Genomic DNA, 23465 nt, shown 5'->3' with positions numbered 1-23465 from the left:
GAAATCCCATGGACAGAGGAGCCTGGTGGGCTACAGCCCATAGAGTTGCAGAGTTGGACACAACTAAGTGACTAAACAACAACAGTTTAGTTGTTTAAACAACAACAATTAAGATGTCACAAGGCTCTCCCCAGTGCTACCCCTATATTATCATATTCACTTCCTTAACTCCCGCCATCTCTAATCCCTAGAAACCACTAATCTGTTCTTCAGCTTCATAATTTTGTCACCTTGAAAATGTTACATAAATTAAATCATATAATTTATGACCTTTTGTGATGAGCTTTTTCTGCTTATTACAGTGCCTTTGAGATGCATCTAAATTGTTGTATATAAGAGTTTCTTTCTGTTGCTGAGTTGTGTTCCATGGTATGAATGTACCTTGCATAATTTAGCCATTCAAGAAATAGGTATATTTGAATAACTTTTTTAATATATAAAAGTTATTTTCATCTGTGTTTTAAAGATAAAACAACATTAAAAAAAAAAAAAGACTTTCTTTTAAGTTACTTAACCAAACATATTTAATGTGTAAATCAACTTGTCCTACCTTAAAAAAAATACACTGATATATCTTATCACTTGAAGAATATTAGTTGCTCTCTTTATAAAATAATTTTTTCTCTGCTGTAAAAGTACCCCTTTTTCATAAACTTTTAAAACTTTCTTAAAACTGGTTGGACTGTATTTGTAATTAATATTTTTTAACTGACCCCACGCTAATGGTGGATTAAGAAAAACCGTTGCAGGTTGAACAGTATTGCAGCAGGCGGCGTGGTAGTCCTTACTACACTCACTAATGTGTACAGCTCATTATTACGCTGATTATACTACTGAGACGGCCTCTGCTTGCGGTGACCATCACATTATGGATGTATTCAGAGACCGAAAGTTTTGAAAGCAGCATGGAGATTTCCCCTGATCCTTTCTGGTGATCTGCTACTTTAAAAGTAGAGACAGTGAATGAGTGAGAGAGAGAGAGTATCTCATACCTAATACTTGTATTGACTAAATAACTTGTATTGCCTGCTTAGATAACCAGAGTAAGCAATGGAAACCAAGCATTTCGACAGGCTTGGTTTTCACAGTGAATGAATTATCAGAAGAGAAGGCTGCATGGTGGTACAAGCACCTAGCTGTCAATAAGCCATGAGTTACAAGCTAATTATATTGCGCTCTCTCTGTGAAAAACTGACAAAGGGTACCTGACTTCTAAATGTTTGGGTATATTGCTGTACGGACTTGAAAATTCAAAAAAGTCTTTTTTATTTTATTTTTTTCCTTTTACACGATGCCATAAATGACTAGGTATAAAGGGCTTCTATTTGTGTAATCCCGTAACATTTCACTGTATTTGTATCACAAATGTGATTTGTATCACATTCCAGGAGAACATGCTCTTCGGTTTTCATTTTCTAACTTGTCACAATATTTTGTGCTCTTTTCAATGGTTCGTGGTTAAAACATAAAATTAACATTGTGTATTATAAAACTGTTTGGATTGCTTTAGCATTTTTGGTTTGTTATAATTCATTAAATCATTTTTTGTGTGCTTAGTTTATGAATTATATAATGTTCTCAATCAAGGAATAACTTTGCTTTGTCTCCTCTTTAGGGAGTTTTTGCGTTTGGCAAGTCCGTTAAATTGTGGTGCCTGGGACAAAAAACTGCTAAAACAATATAGGGTCCACAAACCAAGTTCACTGAGTTTTGAGCCAGAGATGAGAAGTAAGTTGACTTTTGAAATTCCCTTTTCTGGGTTTATCTTATAAATGAAAATCCTGTAGAGGATGAATAGTATTTCAAGAGAAGTTCGACTATGGAATAAAAGGGTCTGTTGGTTTTTGTTCATTGTTATTTAAGTAGAAAAACATAAATCTCATTGACTGGAGAAGCAGTTGATAGGGATGGCGGAAGAAGCATTGATGTAAGCAACATCCAGAGAAGATGAGAACTATGTAAAGAATAACCCTTGGTTTGGAAAGGGGATTGCCTCTTTCTCAGAGGATCCATAATTTCTCTGCCTTTCTCGATTAACTTTTGCTGCCTGGACCAGAGTGGTTGATTGGACTATTAAAAGACTGAGGCTTTGCAAGACAATTGGTGCAGGAGGACATGAAGAATGGGAAATTTTAAATGCTAATAACAATAGCTGAGGAGACTGGGATAGATAGAGGAAAAAGCTAGTGCAAGGCTGGGAGAAGAGGGGCAGATCACTGGGAGGGAGAAGAGTGGCATGGCTGAAGAGCAAATGTAGTGAGAGGATAAGAATGGGAGAACTGGAAGAAGGAGATAGGATAATAGCAATCAAAACTGGAGCAGTGAGAAGAGCAAGGAAGAGGACTGTGCCCAAATTTTGGCTCTGGAGTGAAGCAGAGGCAAAGCTCATTGGAGGAAAGGTGATCATAGAAGTGGGTGTTAGGTTGACATCCCCCAGTACACTGGCAAGAGTTAGTACAGGGAAGAAGGGGGAGTGAAATGCCAACAGTAGTAGATGGGGGACTTCCCTGGTAGGCCAGGCGTTAAGACTTCGCCTTCCAGTGCTGGGGGTGCAGGTTCAGTCCCTGATGTGGGAGCTAAGATCCCTCATACCTCATGGCCAAAAAACCAGAATGTAAACAACAGAAACAATATTGTAACAAATTCAATAAAGACTTAAAAAATTTTTTTTTATAAAAATATACTTAAAAAAACAACTGACAGTTTCACAGAGAGGGCTGTGATAGGATTGCTAATGAGGAACTCCAAGGAATAGAAGTTTTTGATAGAAGGATGATGGGAGGGTGTGTTAGCAGAATGTAGGAGCTGCCTACCTGTCCAGCATGGACCATGGAAAAGCACCAGATTCCATCCACGCACAAGCTCTGGGGAGAATGTTCTCACTAGAGAGCTCAGTTGCCCTGGATTTCCTCCCAGCATTAATTCTGTAATTTGTTGGGTTTTAATAGTACAGTTTATTTTGTCTGATTATTAGCCATAGTTAAGGCCTCTGTGTTGATGAATTGAAGTGACCATTACTAGTGAAGCAGGAAAGAATAAAACTTAGAAGAGTAGAATGCCCCTTTTTCTCCTCTTTTTCTTTTTTTAAATTAGAATGCCCATTCTTAAAGGATGTAGTTCACCCCTTTTTTCAGGTGAGAATCAAAGAGACTGAACAGCCTTTAACCATTATTTCAACCTTAATATTTCCTGTGGTTTATCAGTGATGAGCGAATACTGTGTTCTGGAAACCTGAAGATCTTTCAAGTTCGAACACAGTTTTATTGGAAGACGAGTATTTCAGTTTTTCTTATCAGTTAATGTACATCCCCTGCATGTATATATATTTTGTGTTGTTTTTGTACTTTACATAGTTCCTTAGAACTGACAAATATAGTTCCTTTCTCTAAGAGAATACTGAAAGATGTTTATGGTTGCCTGAATGGTTAGCACACTTAAGAGGGAAACAGGTAAATTCATAGGGTTCATCTTGAGAGGGAATATTTTCTCCATGACATTTGTGATGTATTCCTAAAAGAATAGAACAGCTTGTATAAAATTTATTTTGTTGTTCTTGAAATTGTTTACCATTTGCATGCATATAGGGATTTTTCAATTCAAGTATTTTTGTGATCACATGTTTAATAGTTAGAAGAATTAAAAATGGGGAAAAAATGGGAGGAGCAAGTTTCTGCTATTAATGTCTGATTTTTTTTTAATAAGAAAAATGAACTGTTTCCTTTATAATGCTTCTCAAATATTTTCTTCTCAAAGATAAATATTAAATAACTTTGTGGAATAAAAGTATAATCTGGCTTCTATGAACATCATTAATTGGAGTTTATAATTTTACTGTACCTGTGGCTTAGATAGTCATCATTGGTGATTTTTATTCTTTTTCTATCTGATTTATACTTGTACTCTGTAGTTTCCAACATTTCTGCAGTGTTTTTATTGCATTAGTAATAAATAACAAAGTAAAAAATGGTGATATTTAAGTTTTAAAATGAACATAAATGAAATTAAAACTTTAGACTTTAAAAGTAAAATTATTGTGTAGATTGAAACTGAAAGAGTAGTATTTAAAAATTAATCAGTCTTGTTAAAGTCATTGTTTTAGAAATCTGCATGATATTCTTCCCAAGAGATTTTCTTTGACTTACAGGTAGTATGATCACATCCATGGAAGGTCTGGGTTCTGATAATGTTTTCAGCTTACATGAAGATAACCATTACCGGATAAGCAAGAGCCTAGTGAAATCTGCAGAAGGAAGTACTGTACCCCTAACCAGAGTGAAATGTCTGGTCTCCATGACAACCCCACATGACATCAGACTTCATGGGTCATCAGTTACTCCAGCTTTTGTTGAATTTGACACATCCCTTGAAGGGTTTGGGTAAGAAATTTGCAAGGTAGCCAAACCTTATATTATTTTATGCCTCAGTCTTGCCTTTGACAAATAGACCTTTGGTTTTAAATTTACTCAAGTACAATACAGTATATTTTCAAATGATTGAGTTTCAATCATTGAGTTTCAAATGATACAATACAGCTATATATTTTCAAATGATTGAGTTCTTGAGTAGGTTATTTTAAAGTTTTTAGATTTAATTATTTTCAATTGTTATGCTAAATAAGTTGGTATGGTATGGGAATCAGCAGTCTAAGGTCCACAGTCCAAATCTGTTTTTGAAAATTCTTTCTTTTTTTGTAAATTATGTTCCATTTTAACACAGCCACATTCATTTATGCATATACATTATTTATAATATTTTCATGTTGGAATACAAAACTGTGATAGAGACTATCTGGTCTGCAAAGCATAAAATATTGATGATCAGGCCTGCTCAAGAAAATGTTTATCAACACCTGATTTAGTACAATAAAGTTACAGATAACATACAAATTAAAAGGTTTTGTCATCATTTTTTTCCCTCAAATGACCTAACTTACTAGCTTACACATTATATGTATTCAGTTACTATCACATTAAATGAGTAAATACTTGCAAGTGGCAGAAAAAAACTATAGTAGTAGAAGTAACAATAGAGTCTAGGAGGGGTTCCTTGGTGGCCTAGTCGTTAGGATTCTGGTTTTCACTATGCTGGCCCAGGTTCAGTTCCTGGTTGGGGAACTGAGAATCCTGCAAGTTGTGAGGCCAAAAAGAAAGAAAGAAAAAAAAAAAAAATAGAGACACTCCTCTGCTTATAATTTCTTGAATAAAATATATTAATCATTTTTAAAAAAGAAATCTATAGCAAATCTAGAATAGCATATTTATAAGTCACTTAGCCTCAAAATGGATATAAATGCTAAAAGATCTATATCTGTGCTAGTTTTTTGAGGGATTCTTATACATAAATTGTGTTTTAAGAACATTGTTGTGTATTCTCAGACAGTGAATTAAAACACATTTGGGACTGGGCGAAACTAATCAGAACAGTGTTAACAGAGGAGAGTGACTCACCAGGAAGGGCCACAAGGGACTTTCTCTATAAATATGATGATGAAATTGTTCCAGTATCTTGAACAGGATTATACATTGGTGCATTTTACCATGTGCAAATTATACTATGATTTTTTTTTTAATTTAAAATGTCTTTTGATATTCTCATAATTAAAAGAAGGGAAGGACTTTGTTAGGCATCCAGACTTATTCCATAATCTCTTATCTCTGATTACCCTTAAATAATGGTACTTTGTTTCACTGTGGTAAGTACATAGCAATAAGAGAAGAAAACAACTGCCCTCTAAAATGTACTTTATCTTTTACTTAATAGCTGCCTGTTCCTGCCCAGTCTGGCCCCTCACAATGCCCCTACAAACAATGCTGTCACAACAGGTCTTATCGATGGGGCCGTGGTCAGCGGCATTGGTTCTGGTAAATATTACTTTCTCTGCTTATGAGATTTTTTTTTTTTTTTTTTTAGCCGACTATGTATTATTTAGAGATTTTGCTTTTTCTGGCACCTTTTTCAAATACAAATATGAGTCAACACAAACTCTCTCATTGTTATTTTTCTATTTTCACTTTAGGTGAACGATTCTTCCCTCCTCCATCTGGCTTAAGCTACTCCAGCTGGTTTTGCATTGAACATTTTAGTTCTCCTCCCAGTAACCACCCAGTCAGACTCCTTACTGTTGTTCGCCGAGCAAATTCTTCTGAGCACCATTATGTGTGCCTTGCCATAGTTCTCTCTGCAAAAGATCGGTCTCTGATTGTCTCCACCAAAGAGGAACTACTCCAAAATTATGGTCAGTATCTGCCTTTTTGATTCCTGGCAGTTATTAAAAGTACCAGACTTCATTGTAATATTCAGTTTTGAGGTCCAGTGGTAATTCTTCTCTCATTTAAATTATTATAGAATAGAATAGGTTATATGATAGCTTGATGATTGTTTACTGGTGAAATTTCAGGGCACTTTCACTTTCAAAAGATACTTAGATAGAAAACAGTGGAGAGAGGTCCTAAAATAAGGATTCATCTCTGCTCGCCAAGAAATCACAGCTTTTGCTAGGAAAGCAGGATGCTTGTTTAATACATTTTAGTAAGGATTTTGATTGGCTGTGAATTCTGCTTGACTAATGAATATTCATTGAGCACCTGCCCACCATATGTGCCACTCTGTGCTAGACACAATAACATTTTAATTACTTTATTCACTGCTAACCTTCAAGGCTTAATACTGACCATTTAATAATCCTAATTCTCATAATTCCCTCCAACATGCCATACCATTACATTGTTGACTTCAAACTCAAGGCATTCATGAGGATCTTCCTAAAAGATACAAATAAAATAATATAGAAATATCAGTTCACTGAATTTTCTTTGCTCTGAATATAAGCATTTGTATATAAACATACCTCTTTTTTATCATCTAATTTTGTCTTTTAACTAATTAAATAAAATAATAGCATATATTGCTTCACCTGCAGTCACTATTCACTTATTAATTGAATATGAATATTAACTCATCAGTTGGATAGTAAGGCTTCTTATCTTAGGATTCTTAACCACAATCAGCACAGAGTTAGGCATCAATACAGGAACTGCTTTAAAATCCTTTATTTGCCCATTTTGTGGCATTTGATTCTGTTTCTATTTTCTTCCTAATTTAGACTACCTCCTGTCTTGAGATATCTACTCCCTCTGTTCTTTCACTATGTCTCTGACCTCTCTCGCAATTTCCTTCAACAGCTTTCTCTTCCATCTTCCTCTTAAAATTCATATTCTTCAAGCTTTTATGTTTAGTCTTTGTACTCAACCAGCTTTTCATGAGAAAACATCAATTTTCTGTTAGCATTATGTCTTTGTAACCTCAGGGACACTGTGAAGTTAAAATTTTTTAATTTGTCTGTGTCCCAGGCTTTGTCCTCATATGTTCACTGCACACTAGACATCTTAATGTGAATGAAAGTCAACAGAAATACTTGTTCTTAAAATCTGCATTTCCTTCTGTTTTCCTGTCTTGGTGAATAGCACCCTCACTAGCAGTTATCCTGTCTTCTGTTGTTGTTCAGTCACTGGTTCTGTCAGACTCTTTGCGACCCCATGGACTGCACACACCAGGCTTCCTCTCTTCTGTCTCCTGGAGTTTGCTCAGACTCATGTCCATTGAATTGGTGATGCCATCCAACCATCTCATCCTCTGCTCTCCTCTTCTCTTCCTGCCCTCAATCTTTCCTTGCATCAGGGTCTTTTCCAGTGAGTCATCTCTTTGCATCAGATGGCTAAAGTATTGGAGCTTCGGCATCAGTCCTTCCAATGAATATTCAGGGTTGATTTCCTTTAGGATTGATTGGTTTGATCTCCTTGCTGTCCGAGGGACTCTCAAAGAGTCTTCTCCACCACAGTTTGAAAGCATCACTTTTTTGGCGCACAGCTTTCTTTATGGTCCAAGTCTCACAGCTATGCATGACTACTGGAAAAACCATAGCTTTGACTATACGGACTTTTGTCAGCAAAGTGATGTCTTTGCTTTTTAATATCTTGTCTAGGTTTGTCATAGCTTTCCTTTCAAGGAGCAAGCTATCCTATCTAGATACCTCAAATCATCCTTGAAACTTCAGCTGGGAAGCTACCCCCCTTTCTACTCAGTCTTACTATACTGTCGCTCCTTAATGTTGCTTGAATTTTCCTTTCCTCCCTATGCCCACTGTCATAGCCTTTGTTAATATTCTTTACCACTTACCTGGACTTCATAGATTTTAATTTTTATTTTGTTGTTGTCCGTTTACCCTACCAGAAGTCTTAAGTTCCCACTCATGATACTTCTATTTTTGTAATCTGGACCCTACCACCTAAAAATTGAAAAGGGAATAATGAGTTAAGTGAATAATAATGGAGAATTTGGAAAGAGGATAGAATTTAATAGAAAAGTTTGGATTGGGTCTGGGGATATTTCAATAAAAAATGTTTTCTAACTGTATCATTCACTGAATATAATTTACAAGACTACAGTAGTTAATATATCATTGGAAATTGTAGTAACATACACATTTGTAATATTAACAATATTACTTTTATAAGCATCTATCCTCTGATCAGCTACAGCTCATTAAGATGCCTAGGTAACTTAAAGTTGTCAGAACCGGTTGGCTCACTAAATATCCTGAAACACCACTGAATGCTGGATATATCTTAGTTTAAGCCTGAGTCAGAATGTGAAGCTCTCAGAAAAATTTTTCATCTTCTACAGCTCTCAAGAGGATTCAGTCTACTAACCAGGGAAGGGAGAGGGAAGAGTTCTTGGTTTCACCCATACCTTTTATCTTTCCTTTTGCATCCCTTAGTCCATGACACTAGGCCCCATCAGTAGATGTATACTCTGAATTGTCATTTAAAAATAAAATCTTGGCTTTTCAGTGTATGAAAATATTTTAAGATTCCAAAAGTATGATGTTTTATTTGTGCTTGTTTCTGAAAATAATACAAACTTTTAATTGTCGGTATATTATATGAGTTTGTCCTGAAAACCACTGGGTCTGCATTAAGGTAAATGGTTAAGATTAGCTCTTTCTTAAAAAGTTTTCTTGGGTTGTGGGGAGGAATGAGTTTTTAACATCTGAATTTCTGCTGCTGTCCCATCTTCTTTTGAATTCTTATAAAAGATAAATTAACTATTTTAGCATTAAGTTAGTACTTAACCTGTTATATCCTGGCATGATTTGGCAATATACTCGGTAGCAGAGGCAAGCCAGATTAGAGTCAAGAAATGATTGCAAATGTTAGCAGATCCCCAGAGCAAAAGAAAATATCTTTCCAATTAAAAAAGAAAAAATTTTCCAGTCCACAAATCACTTTATTACCAACAGTCGTCAGCTAAAGGTCAAGGCCATACAACTACAAAGTAAGAACAAATAGTTGCCCCCCCTTGTATCACTGAACAGAGCATAAAGCAAAAATAAACTGTTTAATTTTCTTTTTTATTTTTCTAAGTCTATAATCGAATGCATGTTAAACTATGATTTTAAAAGATGTTCTATAACAGACCATAATGGGTAATATTCAACTGATCTCTTTTTGTCTGTCGTAAATTTATTTTACAGTCTATTTATTTTTCATTTCATTAGTTATCATAACTTTGATTATGACTATGCATCTTGAGCAGAAATGAGTGAAATATATCCCAGGTTTTACTTTTTACTACAGTTAAGTTATTCAGTGAATAAGGTATTTTTATTTACATCACCATCATCATAGTCTGGGCTTCCCAGGTGACTCAGTGGTAAAGAATCCGCCTGCCAAAGCAGAAGACATGGGTTCAATCCCTGGGTCAGGAAGACCCCCCTGGAGAAGGAAATGCAACCATCTCCAGTGTTCTTGCCTGGGAAATCCCATGGACAGAAGAGCCTGGCAGGAAACAGACCACAGGGTCGCAGGAGTCAGATGCAACTCAGTGACTGCACAACAGCAAGATACTAGCCCAACAGAGTGGAAGTCTCAGTGTGAATAACTGTTAGAATGAGGATGATGATGAGTTTTCAATTTCTTCCCCCTCCTCCTTCAGTTGATGATTTTAGTGAAGAATCCTCTTTCTATGAGATTCTGCCATGCTGTGCTCGCTTCCGTTGTGGAGAACTGATCGTTGAGGGGCAGTGGCATCACCTGGTTCTGGTGATGAGCAAAGGGATGCTGAAGAACAGCACTGCAACCCTCTACATCGACGGCCAGCTTGTCAGCACTGTGAAGGTGAGCGTGCCCGGAACCCACCTTACAAGACAGTTCAGTGGTGTGTGCAAAGCATTTGTGTGTGTGTTTGCAAGGGTATTTTTTCAAATACTGGCGTAATTTTAATTTGTCCTTCAGTGCCCATTTAAAACAGTATGTGAGGGTCATGTGGCTGGCTAATTCATGTCACTTTATTAGAAATGAAGGAGGTGTTACAAGGTACTGAGGGTGTTAGTGAATAGCACAGTGCTTGAGCACTGAAGGACAGGGACAGTGCAAGAGCACTGAAGGACAAGCACTTGCCGGATTGGAAAGTGCTTTTTCACCATAGAGAAACCAGTTGGATGGCTGGAAACCAGATTTGTTGTTCTTGTTATTCAGTCGCTAAGTTGTGTCTGACTCTTTGCAACCCTCTGGACTGTAGCCCGCCAGGCTCCTCTGTGGGATTTCCCAGGCAAGAATACTGGAGCCAGCTGCCATTTCCTTCTTCAGGGGATCTTCCTGACCCGAGAATCGAACCCTCATCTCCTGCATTGGCAAGTGGGTTCTTTACCAGCTGAGCCAAGAGGAAGCCCCTAGATGCCTCAGTAAACAATGAACACACTATTTTGTCACTTCATTTTTACTACTGTGTGAAGTCCAGTAGATTCTGTTTTCCTTTAGAGTTTGAATTGTTTTTATTCATATTTGTTTTCAGATCAACAGAATTAGTCCCTGAAAATAATATTGGGTGTTTCCCTATTGTTTGTTGAATGAATGAATGCATACACATTACTCTCGATAGCTGTACTACAGTTTTCAGAAGAGAGGCAAGAGTTGATGTAACCAGTAAAGAATCCAAAGGTCCTTTTTCAAGTCAGGATGAATTTTGCATGTTACTTTCTACCGAACTGTGTTTAGCAAGCTCTTAAAGTTCTTTAACTTTGAAAAGATGGTATCCATTTTTATAGAGATATCACTTGAAAGAAGCAACAAAGATGAATCTGGCCTTTTTCTGAATTGAAGTTTAAAAAGTAGTGAAATGGGCGGCCTTTCAATACATTTCCTTCCTTAGTGCTATTTTACTGTGACATTGTTTCAACATGATAAATCCTGAAATGAACTCTGTGGGAATAGTCATATGTTTTCTTCGTATACAGGATCGCATTTGAAATGGGCTTGTAGATTCTTTAGAAGGTTGCTTCATTATTTTTAGTGTTAATATTATTGAAAATAAAAATGTCTAACTTCTAGGATTGTGAAGTAGGAAATTTATTATTGATATCATCATCATTACTGTGCTTGTGGGAAGTCACAGTCCTCTGAAACTAACCTTTAGGTCAAATGTTGGTCTTCATACTCATACTCTTAACATCACAGGGAACTGTTGTTTAATGCACAGAATAATAGATGTGACCTGAAGCTGGGACAGTGTTAAGACAAAACAATCTATGGAAATGTTGCACACGCTTGTCAACAGATGAGAGCTGCCTGTGCTGTAAGAAGCTACTTGATTTCCTGATCTCTTACACTCTATAATTATGTTTATTGTAATAATTGAATGACAGTTTAAGCATCTTGTCAGTAAACAGTAGTATAATTTCAAATCTAAAAATATATTTTTCACTGAGATTAAACTGTGTGCATAAATTATAACCCCATTCATGGATCACAGCCTTGTCATGGAGAAGGGGCTTGCATAACTTAATGGAGCTATGAGCCATGCCATGCAGGGCCACCCAAGACAGATGGGTCATGGCAAAGAGACGTCAAGGGAATATTTTATGCAAGGATGGGCTTGATAAAGGACAGAAATGGTAAGGACCTAACACAAGCAGAAGAGATTATAAAAAGGTGGCAGGAGTCCACAGACGAACTATAAAAGAAAGGGCTTAATGACCTGGATAACCATGATGGTGCGGTCACTCACCTAGAGCCAGATATCCTGGAATGTGAAGTTAAGTTGGTCTTAGGAAGCATTACTATGAACAAAGCTAATGAGGTAACAGAATTCCAACTGAGCTATTTAAAATCATAAAAGATGATGCTGTATTTTAACAGCATTTAACATTTTAGTTACACTCAACATGTCAGCAAATTTGGAAAACTCAACAGTGGCCATAGGACTAGAAAAGGTCAGTTTTCATTCCAATCCCAAAGAAAGGCAATGCCAAAGAATGTTGAAACTACTGTATAATTGTGCTCATTTCCCATGCTGTGCTCAAAATTCTTCAAGATAGATTTTAGCAGTATGTGAACCAAGAACTCCCAGATGTACAAGCTGGATTTAGGAAAAGTAGAGGAACCAGAGATCAAATTGCCAACATCTGTTGAATCATAGAAAAAGGAAAGGAGTTCCAAAAAAACATCTGCTTCTGCTTCACATCTGACTGCACTAAAGCCTTTGACTGTGTGGATCACAACAAGAGGAAAAGTCTTAAAGAGATCGGACTATGAGACCACCTCACCTGGCTCCTTAGAAACCTGTATGTTGGTTAAGAAGCAACAAGGAGAACCAGAACTAGTAACAACAGACTGGTTCAAAATTGGGAAAGGGGTACAACAAAGCTATATATTGTCACCTTGCTTATTTAACTTACATGCAGAGTACATCATGCGAAATGCCGAGCTGAGTGAATCACAAGCTGAAATCAAGATTGCCAGGAGAAATATCAACAACCTTATATATGCTGATAATACCACTCTAATGGAGAAAGTAAAGAACTAAAGAGTCTTTTGATGAAGGAGAAAGAGAAGACTGAAAAGGCTAGCTTGAAACCCAGCATTCAAAAACCTAAGATCATAGCATCCGGTCCCATCACTTCATAGCAATTAGAAGAGGGGAAAGTGGGAGCAGTGACAGATTTTATTTCCTTGGACTCCAAAATCACTACAGACAGTGACTACAGCCTTGAAATTAAAAGACACTTCCTCCTTGGAAGGAAAGCTATGACAAACCTAGACAGTGTATTAAAAAGCAGAGACATCACTTTGCCGACAAACATCCATATAATCAAAGCTATGGTTTTTCCATTAGTCATATACAGATGTAAAAACTGGATCATAAAAAAGGCTCAGCACCGAAGGAATAATCAATGATTTTGAGTTGTAGTGCTGGAGAAGACTCTTGAGAGTCCCTTGGACATCAAGGAAATCAAACAAGTCATTCCTAAAGGAAATCAATCCTGAATATTCATTGGAAGTAGTGATACTGGAACTGAGGCTCTAATACTTTGGCCACATGATACAAAGAGCCAACTCATTGGAAAAGACCCTGATGCGGGGAAAGATTGAGGTGCAAAAGGATCAGGTGGTGGCACAGAATGAGATGGTTGGATGGCATCACCAACTCAATGGACACGAGTTTGTGCAAACTCTAGGAGATGGTGGAGGCATGCTGCAGTCCACGGTGTCACAAAGTGTTGGAACAACTGAATGGCAGTAACAGCACAAATTATTTAATACTCATTTTTCTAATATTTGTATAGCACTTTACTCATTCGTAATAAAACTCTTAATGCAATTTTATTCAACACACTCACATTGCAAGTGTTATATCTAATTGCAAGACTGCCTGCCTAACCATAGTTGGAAAGTTCTTTTTATATCAACCTGAAAATTCCATAACAGCATCATTAATTTCATTTGCAAACCAGAGAGTAGTAGTGTCCCTATATTTGTCTGTTGCCCTTTCTAGCATTAGGTGGTTTATCTGTATTACAGAGTTTAGTTACAAATTTCCATCTTGTGCATCCATTTCTAGAATTTTGGCCTGCTCTTATCTTTCCCAGCTCAACAACATTTGTATATTTATAAAGTTGTATGGCCCTGGGATAATGAAAATCTACATTTGAAAATGGTTATTTTCCTAGTGACAGTGTTTGTGGTTGAATCTCACAAATTTGCTTTCCTTTTCTTTACAGCTTCATTATGTTCACAGTACTCCCGGGGGCTCAGGCTCTGCCAACCCACCAGTGGTTAGCACAGTCTATGCCTACATTGGTACTCCGCCTGCCCAGCGCCAAATTGCTTCATTGGTTTGGCGCCTGGGACCTACACACTTTCTAGAAGAAGTATTACCTCCTTCAAATGTTACTACCATTTATGAACTAGGACCAAATTATGTGGGAAGCTTTCAGGCTGTATGTATGCCATGTGAGTAACTTATTCTTTGTTCTTAAAATCGTGTAAGACTTCCTTCCTGTGATATAGATGTGTGAATAAGTGCATATGTGTAGATAAGATTATACTTTACGTTTGTCTAATAAAAGGGCCTTCTCTGCGTTTCTTCAGCATGAAACTTGATCCCTCTCTGCTATTCAAAATGCTCTTCTCCACTAATCATCCCGTCCATCCTTGTTTCTTGTCTTCATGTCTGATCACTGGTTTTCCAGTTTCTTTTCTTGGCTCCAAGATGTGGGTGTGTACTTTTAAGAGTCTAACCCCAACCTTCTTCTCTCTGTCATTTCTCCTATTACACGAAGCTGTTTAAAGTGTATGTCCTTTGGGAAAAGGAAAGAAGGAAGAGTCTGACAAACACACACACAACATTGTTCAGCTTGGACCAATTAGCATCAGTTTGCCTCGTCTCTTTATTCCTGCAGTCCACTCCTGTTATCCTTTATTCCAAAAGGAATTTAGAATCAGAGCGCTGATGTTAAGCTCAGTTCTTTGGTGGTGCTCTTTCCAGATGCTACCTACCCTTCCCTCATTCTCATTCTGCCAAAGTTCTAAGTAGATTTGGGACAAGTATATGATGAATGATAATAGTACTATGACTATGTAATTTTGCTTTCACTTAGTTTCTTGATTCAGATAATATCTAATAATAGCTAACACTGATTAAGCACTTAATATGTGCTGAATAAATTGATACCCAAGAAGGACATAGCTGTTCTGGGCCCCTCACAAGTATCCATTCGTCTCCTCAAAACACCAGGACTCAGGAACTATTGTTATCATCCGCATTGTATAGATGAGGGAACTGAGGTGCAGAAATGTATAGGTCATGCAGATTTTAAGTGAGAAAGCAGAGGTTCACACTAGGTCACCTTCTTCAGAACTACTCTGCTGTGTCTACTAGAGGAATAAAGAGAGGCGTATATGAGAGCTCTCACTGGGGAGGAGACCTAATGCTACAGAGCTCACAGATGTTCCACTCATTCACTTGTTCCTTGGAACCAAGAGAAAGTGTTTTGTAATTCCTTTGGTCATACTTAGAACTCTTCTTCCTTTACGTTGTGCTGCATATTAAGTATATTTTAAGAGTAAAACTTGGTATGCAAAGCTTTATGTTATTTAGTCGCTAAGTCATGTGCAACTCTTGAGACCCCATGGACTGTAGCCCGCCAGGCTCCTCTGTCCATGGGATTCCCCAGGCCAGAATACTGGCGTGGGTTGCCATTTCTTTCTCCAGGCAAAGCTTTGTGACTGGGTGGTTTTTTCTCATTTTCTAATTAAAGAAATAAATGAAGAGCTGGAAATTAAGTAAAACAGTTTCTAAATTTTAGCTCCTTGTTCCACTTTAAAAGATTTTCAAGGCTACCCATTTAAAAATAATGATAAGAATTAAAAAATTGTCTTAGGATCAAGAGAAAAGCTGATAATTTTGAAAAGGATTATTCTTCTTTTGAAGGTAAAGATGCAAAATCTGAAGGTGTGGTCCCGTCTCCTGTGTCATTAGTACCAGAGGAAAAGGTGTCATTCGGCCTCTATGCACTGTCCGTGTCCGCCTTGACAGTGGCGAGAATCCGGAAGGTGTACAACAAGCTGGACAGCAAAGCCATCGCTAAGCAGGTAAGCAGAATGATTTCCCAATGGGCCACGGCTGATGCTCCCTGCAAAGGTGTTCAGAGCTTTCTCTGGCACCCAACCCCCACCCCCCCCCCCCAAGCAGGAGTGGTTGCTAAAAACAGCATTTTTCATGTATTACTTTGGTTTATTTTGCTTTGGATTTAAGCCATAGCATTTTTAGCCATTTAGTGTAATCTGGAAGAGTGAGAATTTGCTTCCAAGTGCCCAGTTTATATTCTTATATTTTCATTGGCAATTAAGAAATTGAACCTTAGGAAACTAAAGAACAGAACTGCTATTTTAATTTTTTTTTGGATAACTTACTAAACACCGGGCACCATTTTGTTCAGGACACAGCAGTAGATGAAGAGTAAATCCCTGCCTTTATTAATGTTCTTACATTCTAATGGAAGAGACAGACAGTAATAATGAAAGAAATAACCTGATCATAGAGTATGTTGGAAGACGAAGAGTGATAGGTAGAAAAACCAAGCCGGAAAGGGGAGAGAGAGAGGCTGATAGTTTTAGTGGGAGGGTCAGAGGAGGCCTCCCTGAGAAGGTGAAATTGAAGCAGTCTTGAGAGAGAGAAGGCGGCAAAGAATGATGTATCTATGGGGGGAGGGGAGTGGAGTGTGCATTCCAGGAATACTAGTGCTGAGGCCCTGAGGGGACAGTACAGGCCTGCCAGAGAGGCAGGTGTGGCCACAACGACAGGAGAGAAGGCCTGGGTAGTAGGCCAGGTGAAAGTGGAGTCCCTTGTTCTGATCCGAAGAAAACTATAGGAAGAGTAGTTTGGGGGCCAGTGAGGGAGATGTTGAGAATTATGTTTTGGAAAACTTTGGTGTCTCCATTAAGAGGCTTCTCAAAGCCACTGAAAATAGGAGTCGGTTCAAGGGAGAGGTTTGAATGCTAGGGTTGTTCCTGCTGCTGCTGCTGCTGCTGCTGCTAAGTCGCTTCAGTCGTGTCCCACTCTGAGCGACCCCAGAGACGGCAGCCCACCAGGCTCCCCCGTCCCTGGGATTCTCCAGGCAAGAACACTGGAGTGGGTTGCCATTTCCTTCTCCAATGCATGAAAGTGAAAAGTGAAAGTGAAGTCGCTCAGTCGTGTCTGACTCTTCGCAACCCCATGGACTGCAGCCTACCAAGCTCCTCCGTCCATGGGATTTTCCAGGCAAGAGTACTGGAGTGGGGTGCCATTGCCTTCTCCGAGGGTTGTTCCTAGGTGGTGTTAAAGCCACGAGGCTAGGTGCAGTCACCAAAGAGGAGATGCAGGTAGAGAAGAGGAAAGGTTTACAGACAGACATCTGGCACATTCCAGTGTCACGGCCCTGGGGTGATCATGAAGAGCCAGCAGGGAAGACTAAGGAGCCAGCATGAAAGGAGAAAGCGAGGAGAGTCTGGTGTTGAAGGCAGAGATTTGCTGTGGCGGACGTTCAGAGCAGTCAAGAAGGGTGAAGGCTAAGGACTGACCGTCAGGTTTAGGAAGATGGAGTCATCAGTGAGCTTGACAAGACATTTTGGCTGTTGAGGGGAGTCAAATCCAAGGGGAAGGAAATCAAGAGGCTGGAAGGAAATCAAGAGGCTGGAAGGAAAGGATTTGGGAATAGTAAGTATTGACAAGCTCTTAAGCCAGAGGCTTGCCTGTGAATAGATATATCTTTCTGCTGAGAAACATAAACCACGTAAATTTAGTTCTACAGATAACAACAGAATTATGTCTATGAATTACATTTTTTTTTTTTGCTTTAAAAGCAAATTGTGTATGTCTGTGCAAAATACATTTCTTTTGTGCGGGCATGTTTTATCCATAAACTTTTGAGCAATTTATGTGACATTTATTTGCATACAGTGTGAAACAATTTTTTTTTTGCTTTCCTGTCGAACCTGTAAACTTTCCCCTTGCCCCTGTTAGGGTGGACGCAGACAGTGCCTTATATTCATTCTATGATATTCACTGATCAGAAATACTGGGAGGCAGTGAGTGTTGAGAACCTTTACACCACAACCGAGTTTCATTCAGAAGGACTCCAGAGCTGTTCCCCAAGACCCCCTCACTACCTTTCTCTCAGTGGATTGTATTAATATTTCACTTGCTTCCTCCGAGTTTCCACACCTTTGCAAGTATTTGCACGTTTTTAACAAATGAACGCTCATGTTTTTTAACATTCTGAGAAGTCGAGAGAGCAAAGTTATGTTCCCCATTCATGTTCTTTTTTCTTTTCCAGTCAAAATGTTGAGACCGTTCCTCTCTTATGACATTTTTTCCTTTCCTGTTTGTTCTTCAGTTAGGCATTTCCTCCCATGAGAACGCCACTCCTGTGAAGCTGATCCACAACTCCGCAGGACACCTCAATGGGCCCGCACGGACAATCGGGGCCAGTCTGATTGGATACTTGGGTGAGTCACATTGCCTTTTCCTTTCAGGCTTCTTTGTGGTGCTGGCTTAGTCACTGAGTCACGAAAACTCTTTGTGACCCCACGCTCTGTAGCCCACCAGACTCCTCTGTCCATGGGGTTTCCAAGGCAAGAATATTGAAGTGGGTTGCCATTTCCTTCTCCAAGGGATCTTCCCAACCTAGGGGCTGAACCCAGGTTTCCTGCATTGCAGGCAGGTTCTTTACTGCCTGTGCCACTAGGGAAGCCCAGTATATAGTGTGGATTCCTTTTAAAATTAACAAGAAGTGTTATGCCAGTCAGTGTCCTACATGTTTATCAGTCCTTGGCAATTAATGTTCCATCGGCGTCCACGTCTCTGAACTTTTTCTTTTTTGACCATATTGTATTACTAAAAGTTTCCTTTATGGTAAGGCCCATGGTAGTTTTTCTTTGTTCAGCTCAGGAGATATTTCCTGAGCTCTGCTCTACGTTCTTTGCAAAAATATGGCAGCACTGTTGTTGTTGTTCAGCTGCTCAGTCGTGTCCAACTCTTTGCGACCCCGTGGACCACAGCATGCCAGGCTTCCCTGTCCATCACGAACTCCCGGAACCTGCTCAGTGATGCCATCCAACCATCTCACACTCCGTCGTCCCCTTCTCCTCCTGCCTTCAATCTTTCCCAGCATCAGGGTCTTTTCCAATGAGTCAGCTCTTCGCATGAGGTGGCCAAAGTATTGGAGCTTCAGCTCTAGCATCAGTCCTTCCAATGAATATTCAGGGTTGATTTCCTTTAGGATTGACTGGTTTGATCTCCTTACAGTCCAAGGGACTCGCAAGATTCTTCTCCAACACCACAGTTCAAAAGCATGATTTCTTTGGTGCTCAGCCTTCTTTATGGTCCAACTCCATACATGACTGCTGGAAAAACCATAGCTTTGACTATAGGGACCTTTGTTGTCAAAGTGATTTCTCTACTTTTTAATACCCTGCCTAGGTTTGTCATGGCTTTTCTTCCAAGAAGCAAACGACTTTTAAATTCATGGCTGCAGTCACCATCCACAGTGATTTTTGGAGCCCAAGAGAATAAAATCTGTCGCTGTTTCCATTTTTTCCCCATCTATTTCCCACAAAGTGATGAGACCGTTTGCCATGATCTTAGTGTTTTGAATGTTGAGTTTTAAGCCAGCTTTTTCACTCTCCTCTTTCACCTTCATCAAGAGGCTCTTTAGTTCCTCTACACTTTCTGCCATTAGGGTAGTGTGTCATGTGCATTTTTGAGGCTATTGATATTTCTCCCTGCAATCTTGATTCCAGCTTGAGCTTCAGCCAGCCCGGCATGTCAAATGATGTGCTCTGCATATTAAGTTGAATAAGCAGAGTGACAGTATACAGCCTTGATCTACTCCTTTCCCAATATCGAACCAGTCTGTTGTTCCATGTCCAGTTCTAACTATTGCTTCTTGATCTGTGGTATAGTAGAAAAAGCAGTGAGTGAAGAGCTCAAAGATTTAGGTTCTAACCCTTCATCTGTCACTGTGGATTTATGCCAGACATTGGAGCTCTGTGGATGTCGAGTTTTCTTATCTATAAACTGGTAATACTGGCCCTAATTACCTTAGACAGTAGTTTTCAAAATCCAACTCCATGCTATATAAAAGCATTGTGAATGCTACAAGACACACAGAAATATAAAATGCATATTGGCTTTGTTTTTTTAAGAAACTCAATTTTGATCAGTTGGCAGATGGCATTCAAACAATGCCTTTAAAACAAAAAAGGTTAAGAATGTAGATAATTGTTACAAAGTTAGTTCCAATACTGTGTTTACCATGCTTTTCAAGGTCACTGATGTACTGTTACTCATATTACATAACTGAGAGAAGCTTTGAGCAATAATGTGGAATGTGGTTTTTTGACTTTTTTATGGGCTTCCCAAGCCTATCAGTGTAGGAGCCTCAGGAAATGCGGGTTCGATCCCTGGGTCAAGAAGATCCCCTGGAGGAGGAAATGGCAACTCACTCCAATGTTCTTGCCTGGGAAATCCCATGGACAGAGCAGCCTTGCGGGCTATAGTCCATAGGGTCGCAAAAGAGTTGGATGCAACTTAGTGACTAAAAACAAATAATGCATAATTAATGAATAGTTCTTAGGATGATGTATTCAGTTCTTGTTTACAATGGGGAATTTATTTTAACTATTTTCCACTGTCTTTTAATCAGGAGTAAGAACATTTGTTCCTAAGCCTGTTGCCACTACTTTGCAGTACATTGGTGGAGCCGCAGCCATCCTGGGCCTGGTGGCCATGGCTTCTGATGTGGAAGGGCTGTACGCAGCAGTCAAGGCCCTGGTTTGTGTGGTCAAGAGTAACCCACTAGCCAGCAAAGAAATGGAAAGAATCCGGGGCTACCAGGTTTGTAACAATAAAGCTTGGTCTTCATTTTACTTTGCATTAAAAATCTTATAATTTTCATTGTTAATTCATATTTTTTCAAACTCTGGAAGAATTATATTGTCCAAGTAAACTTTAAAAGTTGGTAGTTCTTATTAATATAAAACATGTTTCAAATAAGAATGTGGGTTGTTAGTTCAGTTATTTTTCTCTACGACAATAGGAATTAAATAGGGTCAGGACTTCGCTGGTGATCCACTGGTTAAGACTTCGAGCTTCCCATGCATGGGGAACAGGTTCCTTCCATGCTCCACAGCATGGGTGAAAAAAAAAGAAATAGGATCGTATTATCACTTGCTCTAGAGATGGCTAAATCAGTCATAATTCCAGGTTCTCCTGGTTTTCCTTGTCTTTCTCCTTCACACCATGTCATCTTTTACCCCCACCACCTTATTCGTTAGCTAGGGGATATGAGAGCCACTGTATGTTAAGTTTGTCATTGCTAGTCCTGAAAACACATGTGAGACTAAAAATATGCCCTGTTCACGTATTCATAGTCTCTGCTAGGTTTAGGCGGAAATTTACTTGTAACAAGAGAAATAAGTATTTGGGTCAAGATTAAATTCCTCTAGGGAAGATGAAGTATAAATGCCTTCTCTAACTTTAGCAGTTAGTTCATTGGTAGTAGATAATGTTTACTATAATGTTTTCAGTAGATTTAATTGTAGTATTTTGATGTTTTGTTTTGGAAAACTCTTAAAATAACAGTTGCAGCATTGTCTATCATGAAAAAATAGAAATAATCTCAATGTTCCAATAATATGAGAATGACTAATAATACTATAACCATTCCATATATCATTCAGTCTTTTAAAATTGTAATTATGGAGACAGTGTTGCAAAAGAAAACAATCCTTTTGACAAAATGTTATGTAGAGAACAGGAATAGAAAATTGTATACATGTGATGGCAACAGCAACTCAAGATATTTATGTACGAGTAGAGTTTATGTAAAAGTGAATAGTTTAATAAGAGAATAATGGGATTACCCTGATTTTCAGATTTCCTATAATACTATGTTATCATGATGAAAGATTAGAAATCAGTGTAGAAGTCTCAGGAATTGCTCTCCTTAGGGTTCTCGTGTGTGTGTGTGTCTGTGTGTGTATGATTGATCAGCAAGCGTTGGTATTTTCTTTCAGTTGCTGGCAATGCTGTTTAAGAAGAAACGCTCCCTTCTTAACAGCCACATTCTCCATCTCACTTTTTCCTTGGTGGGAACTGTTGACAGTGGACATGAGACCTCCATTATTCCAAATTCAACAGCTTTCCAAGATCTACTTTGTGATTTTGAAGTATGTATATAAACACTAACCGGTAATACATAATCAATGAACCGATTCCTTATTTGGTGTATTTATAGAGTTAACTATGAAAGTGTTTTCTAAGACATGTTTTTGTTCTATAATTTTATGATGCTCACGTTAATGTCATTAGTAAAACATACAAAATAGAGTAGTGATCATGCTTTTTACCAGCTATAATCCATGGTATCAATAGTATAACAGTAAAATGGTATAATGCATATACCTAACTATAGTCAATTTGCTATTGCCATTGGCATGACATGAAGCAAACATAATATTTTCAGCAAAAAAAATTTTGGTTACTAGTAGCTGTATAGTGAAACATTCATTTCAGCAAAATTACAAGATTTTTATTTCTACTGACTTACTACCATAATAGCTTCCACTTTGTCCTCTCAAGGCACCACTTAATCACGCATATTCTTTCTGTCTTTAATTTCTTGTTCACAGCACTTTGCACTTGCATCACTATATAAAATCTCCTCCCGCAAGACTGGAGGCTTTACAAGGGCAGAGATCATGTCTGTCTGCATCTTTGTATCCCTACAACCCAGAATAGTGTCTAGTACTCAAGAGTTTGCTGTGATGTCTGGCCCTAAATCATCTTTTGTAACTTTCATAAGCTCCATCTTGTCAGTTATTTTAAAGACTGTGTGCCCTAAATGTTGTACTGAAACTTTATTTGAAAGCTTATTAGCAGCACCTCTCTAAATAAAAATTCATGGCTCTCCTCTGTTCTTGCTATCCCAGCCTCCACAGCATATGATGCTGTGTTTCCATGTTTCCATTTTCTCGCATGTCCTCCTCTTGCCAGCTTTTAGGCATCACTCACCTGCCTCTTTATCTTGTTCACTACTTTCCCCATCGTTTTCTGGTGATGGAATTTTCATTTTGTTGTTGTTTAGTCGCTAGGTCATGTGTGACTCTTTTGTAACCCCCTAGACTGTAGTCCACCAGGCTCCTCTGTCCATGGGAGTTTTGAGGCAAGAATACTGGAGTGAGTTGCCATTTCTTTCTACCTGATGCAAGGATGGAACCTGTGTCTCCTACGTTGTATGAAATTTTCATTACTTTACAGAAAAATGTCCACCTTCACTTCTTTATCCTTTCCCTCTGTGTTGTTCTTTTTCCTTTAGATTCTCACCCAGCCCCACAGGCTCATGTCTACGGAGACTTGAAAACCTAAATCTTTAGCTTGATAGCTGAATCCAGACGTATTTCTAACTTCTTCCTAAATGTTTCCATTTCTGTGTCCCAGCAACACCTACACTGAACGTAACATCCTTTCCCCAAGTTAGTTCTTCCTTTGAACTTCCGTTTCTATTAGTAGCACCACCAATTCTCCCAGTCAGTGAGACTTGAAATTGAAAAATCAACTTCCTCCTCCTTCAGTGTTTATAAACAGCA

General features: G+C 38.5%; 1 protein-coding gene across 8 annotated transcripts in view; it reads left to right on the top strand.

Moving 5' to 3' along the window:
* WDFY3 (WD repeat and FYVE domain containing 3) overlaps positions 1-23465 on the top strand; it is a 285583-nt gene that overhangs the window by 160235 nt on the left and 101883 nt on the right. For all 8 annotated transcript variants that reach the window (XM_055588993.1, XM_055588991.1, XM_055588987.1 and 5 more), the window contains 10 exons: positions 1616-1728; positions 4145-4376; positions 5761-5861; positions 6017-6235; positions 9994-10175; positions 14057-14288; positions 15769-15929; positions 18212-18323; positions 20522-20712; positions 21894-22046. In XM_055588993.1, the coding sequence (XP_055444968.1) occupies positions 1616-1728; positions 4145-4376; positions 5761-5861; positions 6017-6235; positions 9994-10175; positions 14057-14288; positions 15769-15929; positions 18212-18323; positions 20522-20712; positions 21894-22046 (1696 nt within the window). The remainder of the gene's footprint in view (positions 1-1615; positions 1729-4144; positions 4377-5760; positions 5862-6016; positions 6236-9993; positions 10176-14056; positions 14289-15768; positions 15930-18211; positions 18324-20521; positions 20713-21893; positions 22047-23465) is intronic.

The sequence above is a fragment of the Bubalus kerabau genome, chromosome 7 (genome assembly GCF_029407905.1).
Source record: "Bubalus kerabau isolate K-KA32 ecotype Philippines breed swamp buffalo chromosome 7, PCC_UOA_SB_1v2, whole genome shotgun sequence".
Classification (NCBI taxonomy): Eukaryota; Metazoa; Chordata; class Mammalia; order Artiodactyla; family Bovidae; genus Bubalus; species Bubalus kerabau.
Note: the sequence above shows the minus strand (reverse complement) of the source record. Positions and strands in the feature narration are given on the sequence as shown.